The sequence below is a fragment of the Mytilus californianus genome, unplaced genomic scaffold (assembly GCF_021869535.1).
Source record: "Mytilus californianus isolate M0D057914Y unplaced genomic scaffold, xbMytCali1.0.p SCAF_10, whole genome shotgun sequence".
Lineage (NCBI taxonomy): Eukaryota > Metazoa > Mollusca > Bivalvia > Mytilida > Mytilidae > Mytilus > Mytilus californianus.
Window position 1 is genome coordinate 16,301,343 of NW_026262582.1, and position 14,676 is coordinate 16,316,018.

At 30.5% G+C, this 14,676-nt stretch overlaps 1 protein-coding gene across 6 annotated transcripts in view; it reads right to left on the reverse strand.

Annotated features, from left to right (window-relative positions):
- LOC127717694 (advillin-like) overlaps window positions 1-14,676 on the reverse strand; it is a 70,837-nt gene that overhangs the window by 26,973 nt on the left and 29,188 nt on the right. For 5 of the 6 annotated variants that reach the window (XM_052223447.1, XM_052223444.1, XM_052223445.1 and 2 more), the window contains exons 3-7: window positions 11,880-11,954; window positions 11,230-11,268; window positions 7,356-7,421; window positions 6,088-6,224; window positions 5,482-5,584 (exon numbers count right to left, since the gene is read on the reverse strand). In XM_052223447.1, coding sequence (XP_052079407.1) covers window positions 5,482-5,584; window positions 6,088-6,224; window positions 7,356-7,421; window positions 11,230-11,268; window positions 11,880-11,954 — 420 coding nt within the window. The remainder of the gene's footprint in view (window positions 1-5,481; window positions 5,585-6,087; window positions 6,225-7,355; window positions 7,422-11,229; window positions 11,269-11,879; window positions 11,955-14,676) is intronic. The other variant, XM_052223449.1, reaches the window with a different exon arrangement.

Sequence of the window (14,676 nt, forward strand, 5' to 3'; positions counted from 1 at the left end):
TTAATTTTGGACCCTTTGGACCTTAATGTAGACCAATTTAAAAAACGGGACCCAAAATTAAAAATCTAAAAACACAGTTAGATTTGGCATATCAAAGAACCCCAATAATTCAATTTTTGATGAAATCAAACAAAGTTTAATTTTGGACCCTTTTGACCTCAATATGAACCAATTTGATAGCGGGCCCACAAATAAAAAATCTAAATACATGGTAAGATTCAGCATATCAAAGAACCCCATATATTCAATTTTTGTTGAAATCAAACAAAGTTTAATTTTGGACCCCAATTTGGACCAACTTGAAAACTGGGCCAAAAATCTAAAATCTAAATACATGTATAGATTCAGCATATCAAAGAACCCCATATATTCAATTTTTGTTGAAATCAAACAAAGTTTAATTTTGGACCCCAACTTGGACCAACTTGAAAACTGGGCCCATAATAAAAAATCTAAACACATGTTTAGATTCAGCATATCAAAGAACCCCAAAAATTCAATTTTTGTTAAAATCAAACTAAGTTTAATTTTGGACCCTTTGGACCTTAATGTAGACCAATTTAAAAAAAGGGACCCAAAATTAAAAATCTAAATACACGGTTAGATTTGGCATATCAAAGAACCCCAATAATTAAATTTTTGATGAAATCAAACAAAGTTTAATTTTGGACCCTTTTGACCTCAATATGAACCAATTTGATAGCGGGCTCACAAATAAAAAATCTAAATACATGGTAAGATTCAGCATATCAAAGAACCCCATATATTCAATTTTTGTTGAAATCAAACAAAGTTTAATTTTGGACCCCAGTTTGGACCAACTTGAAAACTGGGCCAAAAATCTAAAATCTAAATACATGTTTAGATTCAGCATATCAAAGAACCCCATATATTCAATTTTTGTTGAAATCAAACAAAGTTTTATTTTGGACCCCAACTTGGACCAACTTGAAAACTGGGCCCATTATCAAAAATCTAAACACATGTTTAGATTCAGCATATCAAAGAAGCCCAAGAATTCATTTTTTGTTAAAATCAAACTAAGTTTAATTTTGGACCCTTTGGACCTTAATGTAGACCAATTTAAAAAACGGGACCCAAAATTAAAAATCTAAATACACGGTTAGATTTGGCATATCAAAGAACCCCAATAATTCAATTTTTGATGAAATCAAACAAAGTTTAATTTTGGACCCTTTTGACCTCAATATGAACCAATTTGATAGCGGGGTCCACAAATAAAAAATCTAAATACATGGTTAGATTCAGCATATCAAAGAACCCCATATATTCAATTTTTGTTGAAATCAAACAAAGTTTAATTTTGGACCCCAATTTGGACCAACTTGAAAACTGGGCCAAAAATCAAAAATCTAAATACATGTTTAGATTCAGCATATCAAAGAACCCCATATATTCAATTTTTGTTAAAATCAAACAAAGTTTAATTTTGGACCCTTTGGACCTTAATGTAGACCAATTTGAAAACTGGATCCAAAATTAAAAATCTAAATACACGGTTAGATTCGGCATAACAAATAAATAAATGTGGTCAAAGATTTTACAAATCTAATGCGCCATACTGTGCAATTAAAGATGACTTCTTGAAATTTTTCAATATTTGAAATTTGAAAAAAAAAAAATATTTGAAGAATAATTCTTTTTAATTTCTGAAATCTGAAATGAGAAAAAATTGACCCCCCACAATTTCCTTTTACCCCCCCCCCTCTTTTTCCCCCAAAACCATAATTACCCATTTAAATTTACCATAGTGCTAACTTAATCTATTTTATAATAGAATTTAAAATATAGTGTCAAATCTTTCATATGGATTTTTTGGTAAAAAAAAAAGATGCAACATTTGCAGATATTTTTACTGGTCTTCCTTTATAAATATGCATTTCTTTAAACATAATTTAAAAGCAGTGTAAGGGAAGTAACCAAAACGTTGTATTTGGATTACCTCCCTTACACTGTTTTAAATTATCTTAATTGTTCATTAACCATTACTTTATACATAATTTAAAAGCAGTGTAAGGGAGATAATTTCAATGATGTATTTGATTTATCTCCCTTACACTGCTTTAAATTATGTTTTGTACGAAAGTATTTGTCCATTAACCAGGACAACCTTGTTTTTCCCCCTTTTTTGCCCCTAATTCTTAAACGGTTTGAGCCATAACCCCCCAAAGCAAATCCTAACCATCCCTTTGTGGTATGGAAACTTGTAGTATAATTTCAGAGAGATCCATACACCGTTCCACAGTTATTGTCTGGAAACTAGAAAATGCTTATTTTTGGCCCCTTTTTGGCCCCTAATTCCTTAACTGTTGGTACCATAACCCCCAAAATCAATCCCCACCTTCCTTTTGTTGTATTGAACCTTATGGTAAAATTTCATAGAGATCCATTCACTTAAACTAAAGTTAGAGTGCGAAAACTAATGCGTATTCGGACGACGACGACGACGACGCCAACGTCATACCAATATACGACCACAAAAATTTTTTTGCGGTCGTATAAAAAGTTAACGCCGACGCCGGACGACGGACGCCAAGTGATGAGAAAAGCTCACTTGGCCCTTTGGGCCAGGTGAGCTAAAAATGAGCAGATATTAAAAAATCCAATCTACCCACCCAATTTTTATCAGAAAGAAAGCCTGAACACAAATTTTATTTGACTGGCCTAATGGATCATCTTTTTTCTGAAGCTTTGCACAAACAATCTTCACCTAAAGTTTTTGACATCAGTTAGGGCCATGTCACACAACACCTGAACAGGTAGGATTCCGTGGGATACTTTTCTCATGCAACAAGGAATGTCTTAAATCACATGCATATCAATGTGTAATGTATTTCATATCTGACCCTCAAAGTTACTTTTTATTAAATTATTTACAATATTTACATCATCATATTAAACAGGTCTGGTATATCCACATTATGAGCTTATATAGCTGGATTATAGGCTATATAAGCTCAATGAGCTCATATAGCTGGATTATGGGCTATATAAGCTCGATGAGCTCTAGATTAAAAATTATCTTATTTTGGAGTTTTCTATTCAAATTAAATTTTGGCAATTATCATGATAATCATGATAATACTTAAAAATGCAATCTTAAAAGTTTTTAACTTTCATCATGACTTTTTTTTAGGAATATTTCTCACAATAATGATAAAAATTTACTGCAAAATCATATTCAGAGTATTCTTGATTTTGTCAGCAAAATATTAAATTCCACTTCAAAATAATAAGTGAGAAATTGAAATTATACATAATAAAACAAATATGAGATAGTTTTTTTAGCCCTGTTGATCTATTTTATTCAGACCAACCTATACTAGCTCAAATTGCAGAAATACAGAACCTGTACAAAGGATACACGAATATAATGAATGCTTTGTGTTACAACACCTGACCTTCCAATAACATCTAGTACAATCAAGTCTGATATATATATATGTGATGCATGTACCCTGAAAACTGCACCTGTCTATATTGCCTGCAGTAAACTGTAGGTATATATCAACTCTACCCTTAACGATTTAATACTGCCACAGATTTCAGTGTGAGATACATCCAAGAACTTGGACAAAATCAGACGTTTTTTTTTTTCATTTAATTTCGTGTGGGGAAGTTCCAAATCTAGAAGCTTAATGTTTAAATGAATATAAAAATAGCATTCTAATAAACTAAAAACATCACTATAATATTGTCATTAATCACTCCTAGCATGATATTTGCAATTCTTTTATGTCATTATTTTTTTTTTCTTTCAATTTTTTCCATTTTATTTGAACAAATTTGTTTCCCATTCTTAATGGACAAACTTGATTGAATAGGATCGAGAATAAAAAACAGTTTGTTTAAAGCTTTCAGTAAACTTATTCTTTTTCTAGCAAATACAAAGAGCAATGATATAGAACAATGAAATCTTAATTTTAACAAAGAAAATGTTAGGAGATTGGAATTAATCTCATCTTAAAATTTACAGATTAAAATCAATCATGTTACATTGCCCCTTTGAAAAATTAAGGAAAATAATATGGTTCTTTAATATAAGAAAAATAGCTTTAATACTAAAACATAACTCCCTTCTTCTACCCAATACAGTGATAATAATTCACTGTTTTACATAAAGAGGTGGGGGACATATCAAAGGATTAAAGGTTGTCTCCCCTTCATAACAGGGTAAAGGGAGATAACTCTCTTTATGAAAACTTTTCCTTTCTGTATCCCAAACTAAGCCATAACATCAAAGTGACCGGTAGCATGCATGATTTAGCCAATCTGTGTATACAACAAAATGATAACTTACTTCCAGCTGGTAATAAAAGTTTTAACAAAATATATATACAATGTAAATATGTAGAATCATTATGTCAGTAAATACATGTGAAACAATATTGTGGACACAGATATATAGCTTGCCTGCTTATTTGTAGGTGATAAACATTTTAATAAAATATATACAATGAAAATATATAGTATTAAGCCAGAAAGCACATATGATATAAAATTGTGTGCAGCAAATAAAAAAATCAGTAACTTCCACTTTGTATGAATATAAAGAGGATCGGATAAACCTTATTCAGTACTTTTTACTAATGAATTTTTAAAGGACAATTCTTACTCACTCAAGAATATTTTTGAACTTATTGCACACAGCTAAAAATTCTATGGAGTCCTCTGCATGGTTTTGTGTTAAATCAATGAAGTTGACAATGCTGAATCCCTCTGTGTTGTATGCAATTTATTGTATTCTCTTCATTATAATTTCTGGTGTTCTCTAAGTTATTATTTCTGGTGTTCTTTTAGTTAGAATTTCTGGTGTTCTCTTAGTTATAATTTTAGGTGTCCTCTAAGTTATTATTTCTGGTGTTCTTTTAGTTATAATTTCTGGTGTTCTCTTACTTATAATTTCTGGGGTTCTTTTAGTTATAATTTCTGGTGTTCTTTAAGTCAAAATTTCTGGTGTTCTTTAAGTCAAAATTTATGGTGTTCTTTTAGCTATGATTTCCAGTGTTCTCTTATTTAATCATTGGTTACAAACAAAACATTTGTTAATTTTGTATTATAAATGGAAATTTAACTTGAAGAAAATCACCAAAACTTTCAATTCTAAAAACTTGTACTTAAGTATGATACAGATATGAACGCCTCCTCAATTAACAATTGCTTTTAAGGTGTGAAAAATAAATGCAATAAAAGTTATCAGAAGTTATATCTCTCACTTTCAAAATAATTTCTAAGGTCTATTCCATTAAAATTGATGTGGGAGTGTAGGAATGAAAGTTTTATTTTAGGACTTGGGCAATTAAAGGTGGTAAGTCCATTCAATGTTTGCTGAATTACACACAGAAAGATTTTTGGTTGTTTAGGACTTTGGAAGTCTGTTCCTACACTCTCCTATCCATTTAAATGGAATAGTCCTAAAGGTTGTTTGAAAATCTTTATAGTAAGCATACAACTACATACCTCTGTCACTCTAACATGGTGCTTTCCTTTAACATGTAATAATCTCTGTCGGAATTTATGTTCCACATGATTGAATCCTGAGGCATGGCCACCTTCAAGATATCTAAAAAAATAAATAAGGCTACTGTAAATTCAGAAATTTTAGAGTCCACTTAATATTGCAAATGTTGGAAAATAAGACTAAATTCATGTGAAATTATTGCAATTTATGAATCCTGTATAAAAGATAATGCTATCAAAATTTAAAATATGAGTTTTTTTTTTACGAAACCTTTTTCATCACAATTTTCACAATGAAAAGTTCCAAAGGTTTCACATATATATAAAAAAAAATTTTGGTTACATGTCCTAGTTTGTATGATTTAATGAAAATATGGTGCATAAAATGTACTGAAGGCGAGCAGATTACGATATCAAAATTAAAAACAAACATTAAAAACACAAAACAAAACAAAAAGTAAAGAAAAAAAGGGGTCGGGGATCCATTCCCCAAGCCCCAAGAAACTAATATTCATGAAAATAAAATTTTCCTTAATTCACAAAAATAAATGATTCCTCAGTAATACTGATATCTACTAAGTGAAATATCAGTATGTACAAGCTTACTTAATGCCTCCTTTTGGTTTGAAATAATTCATAAACAATTTAGATTCATGTCCTTCGACTTCTCTGTGTTGAACTGGTCCCCCTCCCATATAATCATCCAGTTCAACTGTCTTGTAGGCTGCTACACCAGCCTCATCCTGAAATATAAATGTCAGCAGTTCAATCAAATACTTCAAAAGTATAATTTTGCAAAAATTCTATAAAAGATGTGTGTCTGAACATAAAACTACAAAAGTAAATTCTACATGACAAAACTTTCATAATCAATGTTATCTATGTTGAATTTATAAACAACTCTAGTAGAAAGAAGGGTGTATTCTGAAGTCTTTGACATGTCATTGTCATGAATATGCATGTATATTTTGTGCCTATATGAAGTCAGGTTATCTGAACCATGTGTTTCCCACTGTTGTTATCTTAGTTTGTCTGTCGGTTTTTTTAAGAGAGTCGGGAATGGGTGGTAGATGTGTTCAGTTTTACTGTGCTGTATTTCTGGCAATTCCTGTTATCGCTTTTTAAGTAATATTTGATGCTTGAAATCAAGCAGCTATCAATCGATATAAAGCTGAAATGATATTTGGTGCTTTTACAAATGTTTCAGCCTTCACTAGCTAATTTTAACCGCAAATTAATTTATCTATAGATAACTGACACACTGATTCAAATTTTAGTTGTGCTATATCTCACAAGGTTTAAGTTTGTAGGAGGACTCTTCTGAGACACGTTATTGTATTTCCTAGCCAACTGGTCTAAGGTTGTATTTAAAAATGCTGCCTGCTTGGCAGAGAAGCAGCAAATACTATTTTTAAAGTCTATTTTACCAAGCTGGGGATTAACTCAACAATTTCATACTCAAAGTAAGCATTCTACCACAAGATCACAGAATCATTTTTTTCAGCATGAAAGTTTGATGGTCATTTTTAAAAATTAAAATTGTATACAAACATGAAACTTTTATGGACAGGGTAGGACATTGGGATAGAACGTCTGGAACCTTTTTACAAACAGGAAGACATTATCCCCTGTAGTATTAATGGTTGAATATCAAGAGAGATATATTATATTATCACGACTTTTGTGAGTAGAAAATAAAGTAAATATAAATCATCAGGAAGATGTAAAATGTAAATCTTTCCTTATTTAACTACATAAAGTAAATTTTAAAATAGCAAAATCAAATTGCAGCTAATTCACAGGGCTAGAAAGGGCTAAACACGAAATAAATTATCCACCAAAATAAGAAGGGTTACATTATATATGTTAATTACCTGAGTAGTATCAGAACCTAACCAGAAATGTATATGAACATCCATACGGCCTTTTATTTCTTTCATCTGGAATGAAAACATATCTTATTAATACACTCAGTCTGAAGTAACCATATATATATTACACTCAGTCTGAGGAACCATATATCTTATCAATACACTCAGTCTGCAGTAACCATATATCTAATATACTCAGTCTGAAGTAACCATATATCTAATACAACACTCAGTCTAAAGTAACCATATATCTAATACACTCAGTCTGAGGTAACCATATATATATAATACACTCAGTCTGAAGTAACCATAAATCTAATACACTCAGTCTAAAGTAACCATACAATTTATACACTCAGCCTGAAGTAACCATACGAATAAATTTGAGTGTTTTCAAATTAATTATTTAGTTTACATAAATTAACAGGTTCAGTCACATGGGCATGAAAGAACTAATTTTGTAATATCATTTCTTGAAAATAAAAAGTACAGTCTGGTATGGTTTGTACAATTTTACTTTAATAATTAAAGCCTTGAATATACTGGAATATGGATATATATAGAATAATGGCATTTTTGTTTTTGATACTGACTTTATCAGCGAGAATATCAAGAAAGACTGCTAGGGCAAGATGATATTTGATATCAAAAAATAAAATGCCATTATTCTTTTTATCAGCAATTTGTCTTAACAAAATGTTTTTTGCTTGAGAATATGAAATAAAATGAATTAGTAAAACTACTTTTATGCATTCAAAACGTTGTGATAGTTGTTTGTTGTATGAATGCAGTCACATGCATTTCATTGATAAATTGAAATGAATGGACATGAACACCCAACAATACTGCACTGATATGTGATGTCATTGCCTAATATTTTTTTAGTATCAAGTCCTGTCCATAATCTTAACAAATGTTCTAAGGCAGTAAGATCAAAAGAAAAGTTTACAAATTGACGATAAAAATCTATATCCTAAATTTGTAATCTGGAAAAATCTGGCAAGCTTGTATTCTGAGCCTTAGAATTTTTGGACCAGCACACATTACAAAAATCTGCATTAGCCACACACAAACACACAATAAAGAAATAAAGGGAATTAAATCTTTGGACTCCTTTCCAATTTCTTCAAAATTATTAGGAGGTAAACTTGCTACAAAGTCTTTTTCATGAATCATAAATCTGAAGACCGTTTTTACAAAAATAATTGTAAACCACAAACTGTTAAAATTTTAAGTCTGTGTTAATATGATGCTTGAATTTGACAATGACATTAAAACATTCTATTGAGTTATCTCCCTTCAGTGTTATGAAGCCTCTAAACAATGACTTTGATATGAAAAACAGCAATGAAAGTTCATTTGCTATAAGTTTTTTCAAGTGTGTGTGTAGGGATTTCCTGCTATCAACTAATACACTATATCATTTCTTTTTAATTATAAGCAATAAAATATATCAATAGTTAGTATTACTCCAACAGACAAATCTATGAAAACCAGAACTGTTATACTGTGGTTTGATTTATCTTTGTGGATACCAATCTTCGTGGATCGAGGAAAACTTGTATTTTCATGGATATTTGATTTCATTGATTTGACAATAAGTCTGTAAACAAGCCTTAAGAAAATATATACTGGCAGTCTGCACCATTAGCCACTAGTTCGATGCCCCAGGCTAGTAAAATTTTATTCGGAATAGTTATTATTTGCAAAACATTGTTTAGACACATAAGAAAAATGTCGGAATATTGGTCTTCGGACTAGTAGTTGGAAAAGATTTTGATGCAGACTGGTACTGGCGTTGCAGATTTAAATTTATGGTTAACCTATACCGAAAAAATCCACGAAAATTTGTATCCCATGAAAAATAATGTATCCACAGTAGTATAATAACATTGTCCCATTAGTCTACAGCTTAAAGCTGGGAAACTTATAAAACAAAGAAATTTAAACTTCAGTACTTAAGCACATGTACATTTTTTAGTACTTTGACTCAGAGATACTGAAAAATGACCCTATAACCTTTGTAACACTGTATTAGTACTTTCAAATTATTGGTGTTCTATTTCAGTTCCATTATTTTACAGTAATAGAAAATGAATATTTGTAGAAAATGAATATTTGTAGCGACCAGCGAAGTCTAGAGTACTAATTTTGTACTTTTGGTTAGAAATCATGGTTATGTTTAACATGTACTATATAAGTACAAACATATATATCTGACATAAATGTTGTAGTTGTTTTGATCTTTTTTAAGTAGAGTAAATTCTTATTTGAAATTTATCCGGAAATTACAATAATCAAAGTACTTGAAAAGTACAAAAAAATTAACTGAGAATGTAATATATCAAATGAATTAAAATACAAAATGGTTACTTAAAAATTATAGGAGTAATGTAGTAGTATTATACTTCACATTAAAATGCCAGATTTTTATTGGCTAATACGAGGGAGATAATTTACTCTATCCCATGGCTCAGCGGGAGACAATTTTTTGAATGTCACCCTCTCGTACAGACCAATCAAAATCGATAATTTAAAGGACAATGAATTGAATTTACATCAATAGTTTTAAAGACAAGACTCAAGTTCAACTTTTTGGCCTCAGAACATGTGATATTCATAGACTTTCAAAATAAAAGATACATCTTGCTTTACTTTTGTTGTTTTTCTAATAACTTAACAGTGTTATGTACATGACGTCATAGTTAATAACTTTCAATTCAAAATTTAAAAAACAATAATGACAGAACATTCAGTATAATAAGTTAAATAATGCATAGCTGAGAGGGTGATAGAGCAGATTGTTACCCCTCCAATAAACATTGTCAATCTTGGCTTCACCTCGGTTGACAATGTTTTCTCAGGGTAACAATCTGCTCTATCACCCTCTCAGCTATGTGCTATTTATATAATGTAAAATTAAGGTATTAAAATAGTACAATAATTTGGAAGTACTAAAACAGGACTTCACTATTCAGGAATATTTTCAGTACATCAAATATATAATACTAAAAAAGTGCACATGCAAAAGTATCTGTGAATACCTTGTAAAAGGAATTACGGTTGACTGCCACTCTATAAAAAGCTTTTTTGTAACAAGATGAGCTTAAAAAATAGATTCCCGTCCAAAAGCATATATACTACTAGAAAAGATAATGGGATGAACTGGTGATCCAAAATATATAAAATCAAACAATAGATGCATAAGCTGTTGTTTTTTTTTTCATTTTATCTCACAGTAGAGTGAATTGATGCATTTCATCTGGTCATAAAGAACGTGTTGGAAAAAAATAGTGAATAGAAGTGATGATATGTGGAGATACTAATTCAGTAATAGTATTCTTTGAAAACATTCTTCTGTGTAAACCAATGACATAAAGTGACATAACAATTCCTTAGAAAACTTGGCTTGATAAATTAGGGTTCACATTTAAAAAAAAATGTTTCAGGAACCTCTAAGGTAGAATCCAAAGAACCATTTCAAAATCATTATTTTTAGATTTGTTGCATTCAGCTGGAAAAAAGCCATATTAGAATTAGAAATTATCAACATCAATCAACTAATTTACTACCACAAACACTTTTTTACAACCTACTGAGGACACTTTTAAACTCTGTTTGTGACACTAAAATATATGACTGTTGTTTGCAAAATCAGTTCTCTAAATTCAAAAATAAGTATAAAAGATGGTTTGAGCTATATTGGTGGAAGCTTCTAATCAAATATATATATGAAAGCCTGGAAAATGTCATCTATCATTATATTATTAACCACTGTCCTAAATGCAACTTCTTGAAACTCAGAAAAGCTGTGAAGCAAAACAAAACTGTTGCAGTAAAATGACTGATTGATCATGTGGCAAAAAAAAAGCTATACCTTCACATTACAACCTCTCTCGTCTCCCTCCTCAGCGACCTAATATTGGAAAATAGCATGCATTTCATAATGAGATAATAGGGTTTATTTAATTCTTTTTAAGTGCACATGTAGTAGCATCTGTACTGAACTGCAAATTGATTTTTCAAATGGATTTCAGTATTTTCATCTCATGTGACCACAACAACGGCAAAATGTGTATTTTTTTTTGTTCTAAGAAATCCATAATAATTCGTACACCAGAATATCACTGATATGAATAAAAGGAGATGTCTTTGATTTACTATACTATATGGACATATATCATTCACCTAGTGAATTTATCATAAAATAGTCACTTTATTGCATCAAAACTATAGAAATCAATCTTTAAAGAATACAAGTATATTTATTTAGTTATCAGCGAAACAAATATATGCTGGGATAAAACAATTCTGTACAGTATATATATACATATCAATATAAATTGATATGATGCAAATAAGCTTAGAAACACAGTTGAATGTTAAAACGATACAATTTCAAGGAAAACTTGCATATTGAACAGACATACAATGAATATATATGAAAACTCTATAGCCTGTATATTATGGACGATTCTTAGATGGCTCTTTTGTTGTCCATAATACACAGGTATGACCTATACTTACAGACAATACTATGTATGAATCTCCTTTGTAGAAATTACCATACTGTTCCTTGGGTACAGACACCACATTCATTTTCTACAATATATAAAATTGTTTATGATTGTGAAATTAACACTTTATGAATTTGGTACCATGGAAGCACTTTTCATGATGTTCCAAAAAATATATTTGAAAGTCAGGAATGTGTAAATACTATATGACCAAAAAGTGACCTTGAAAGCAAAGAGCCAAAACCATCTAAGGTCAACTTACAGTAAAACCTTATATTTCTGAATAGTTTCTAAATTCATCAATGGAAAACAAGAAATGACGATGTTATAAAATAAACATCAGTAGGGATGCACAGACTACTTAGCTAATGATACCCTCAGGACTAACAGTCCACCTACCAGCAGCAGTATCAACTCAGTATCAGAAAATAAGATTAACACATTATTAATTTGTTGCTTACAAAGCACTTTTCTGGATTTACCTTCATCAGGAATGCTCTAAACTAAAGGTTTTACAATTGTTGATTGCACTGACACCACAAATACCAACGCTGAAAACAGTATGCCTAAGTCTCACTTTGTGGCAGTCGAGACAATAAAACAGATTAATGACTTTTTTCCACTATACATTTTGTACTAGTATTGTTTAATTTTTTGACACATAATCCTTCCTTTATGTAAGTATAAATAAAACTGCATTGATAATTCTGTGGGGAATAACTTAGCTCATCAATAACACATTAACCCTGACATTATCATCATCATTATGCCATCCCCCATTGATAAAACCATAAATAGTCTCTTAGCTTATATTTATGTGAAAAAAATAAGGTGTGTATAAAGTTTTATGTATTTCCAATGCCTCTGGTGTCTTTCCGACAATTTGAGGTAACGTTACTGATCAAAGCTGTTCAGGAAGGAGTAATGGACCAGTCAATGATTGGTAAAGCTAACGAGTTTGCTTGGTTATGTGTAAAAAAAGAAGGTCATTATAAAATTGATTTATTTTTAATGTTTCTTTTGTACTTCAAACATAATCAAGGTAACTAAAAAAAAAAACAGTAGGAAACGAAGATTGGAGTATGAGAAACTGTTGATAATATCCATTACAATTCTTTTACTTTAGGCTGACGGTAGAAAAAAAAGTAAAGTAATTACAAATTTTGTATCTATTTTTTATAAACTGCCCACACTATCACCATATCCTGCTGTACTTTATGATTCGCTGGATAAGGTCCCTATTTTAAGCTCTATAATATTTGATAAGGGCTAGAACTTAAGATAAAATATATCAAAGTTGCTGATTCTGAGTGGTCCTTCCGAGGATGTAACCTAAATTTCTTGGTAAACTACCTCAAACAAAAACTTTAACCAGATTTAGTAATGCACTATCACTGTGAGATCAAAAGATTGCTTCCTCTTTTTCTTCATTTGCTGTAGGGGGGTGCATAAAGCAAGAGAAGAAAGGAGGAATAAAGCTTTAGAAAACATAGAAGGTACTTAGGTAACTCTGACCAATAGATTTCACAAAAAAATTACTGCACTACATATTCAAATCACTGAAAATTTACTTTTTGATTTCCTTTCTGGTTATGTTGTGATGCCATGATACTGTCCTCCAAAAGGTCCACTTCTTTTATTATTTACATGAAAAGGCTAAGAGATATAGTAAATAACAGCTTGACTTGTCATTGCAAGTATTGAGGGGAGAACAGAGTAAGCTGGGAAGGATACCAAACTAATTGATGGATTTACACTACAGCTCAGCTGGTTTTTGACCTTTCGTAACCTTCCTACCATGGACAGTCCACTCATATTTAGCAATATATTTTGTGGAATATTTGAAAACAAAAAGGCTATAAAACTGAATTTTCATAGAAATGTTTGCTCAATTCTAATAATGGAAGAAAAGAATTTGTGTGTCAACTCCATATGGTGGACCCAGGGTACCAGCTTGAAGTTTTGTTTTCTCTGTACATGTCTAACAATGGACAACTGGAAAAGATATGACTTTAATATAGTTTAATGGGGACATCATTTTATATCAAATATTTTGGTGATTCCAGTCTCAAGGTGTGATGTTTTTTGAAAAAAAGTATAATCATTCTGCCAAAAAGCCCTGGAAAGTTGAAAATAAATCAACTGTACCATATAATATCTTTCATCTGATTGCCTTAAACCTACATGTGTAAATTTTACCCTAAAAATTGCAAGCAAACTTTATATGCATAAATTTGTTTATCATTAAACTTAGCACTTCTAACAATTCTGAACCAGAAAATGTGTTTCATTATAAATTAGTTCAATCGATAAACATTGAAATTTAATTTTCATTTTTAAATATCTTAATCATACAAAAGAATAATGAATAGATTGAAATATTTTGTTAGCTTATAGTTTCTCCTTGAATGTGTCTGATTCAAACAGACCATCCTTTATAATTTAAAATATATCAGATATTCAATGCATTCCAAAACGATTAAATGTAAAGGGGAAAATAACTTCGGTAGAGTTGATTTAATTTAAAGGCCTCTAAATCAAATATAAAAGTCCACTTCTCTAAAATAAAACTTTTTTGATGAAAAATAATGTCCCTTTATATACTTTTCTTACATGCTGGATCAGTGTAAGCTGATTTTTAATCATAAAACCTCAAAATGTCATAAAAAAGCAGATTCTTTATCAAGTTATAAGTTGCATTATCAATCAGCTGTTGGTTTATATTTTCACTTAGTGTGCCAAATTAAGCCATTCCCTTTTAAGATTATTTTAACATATATATGTTAAGAAAAATTCCAGCATAAAGC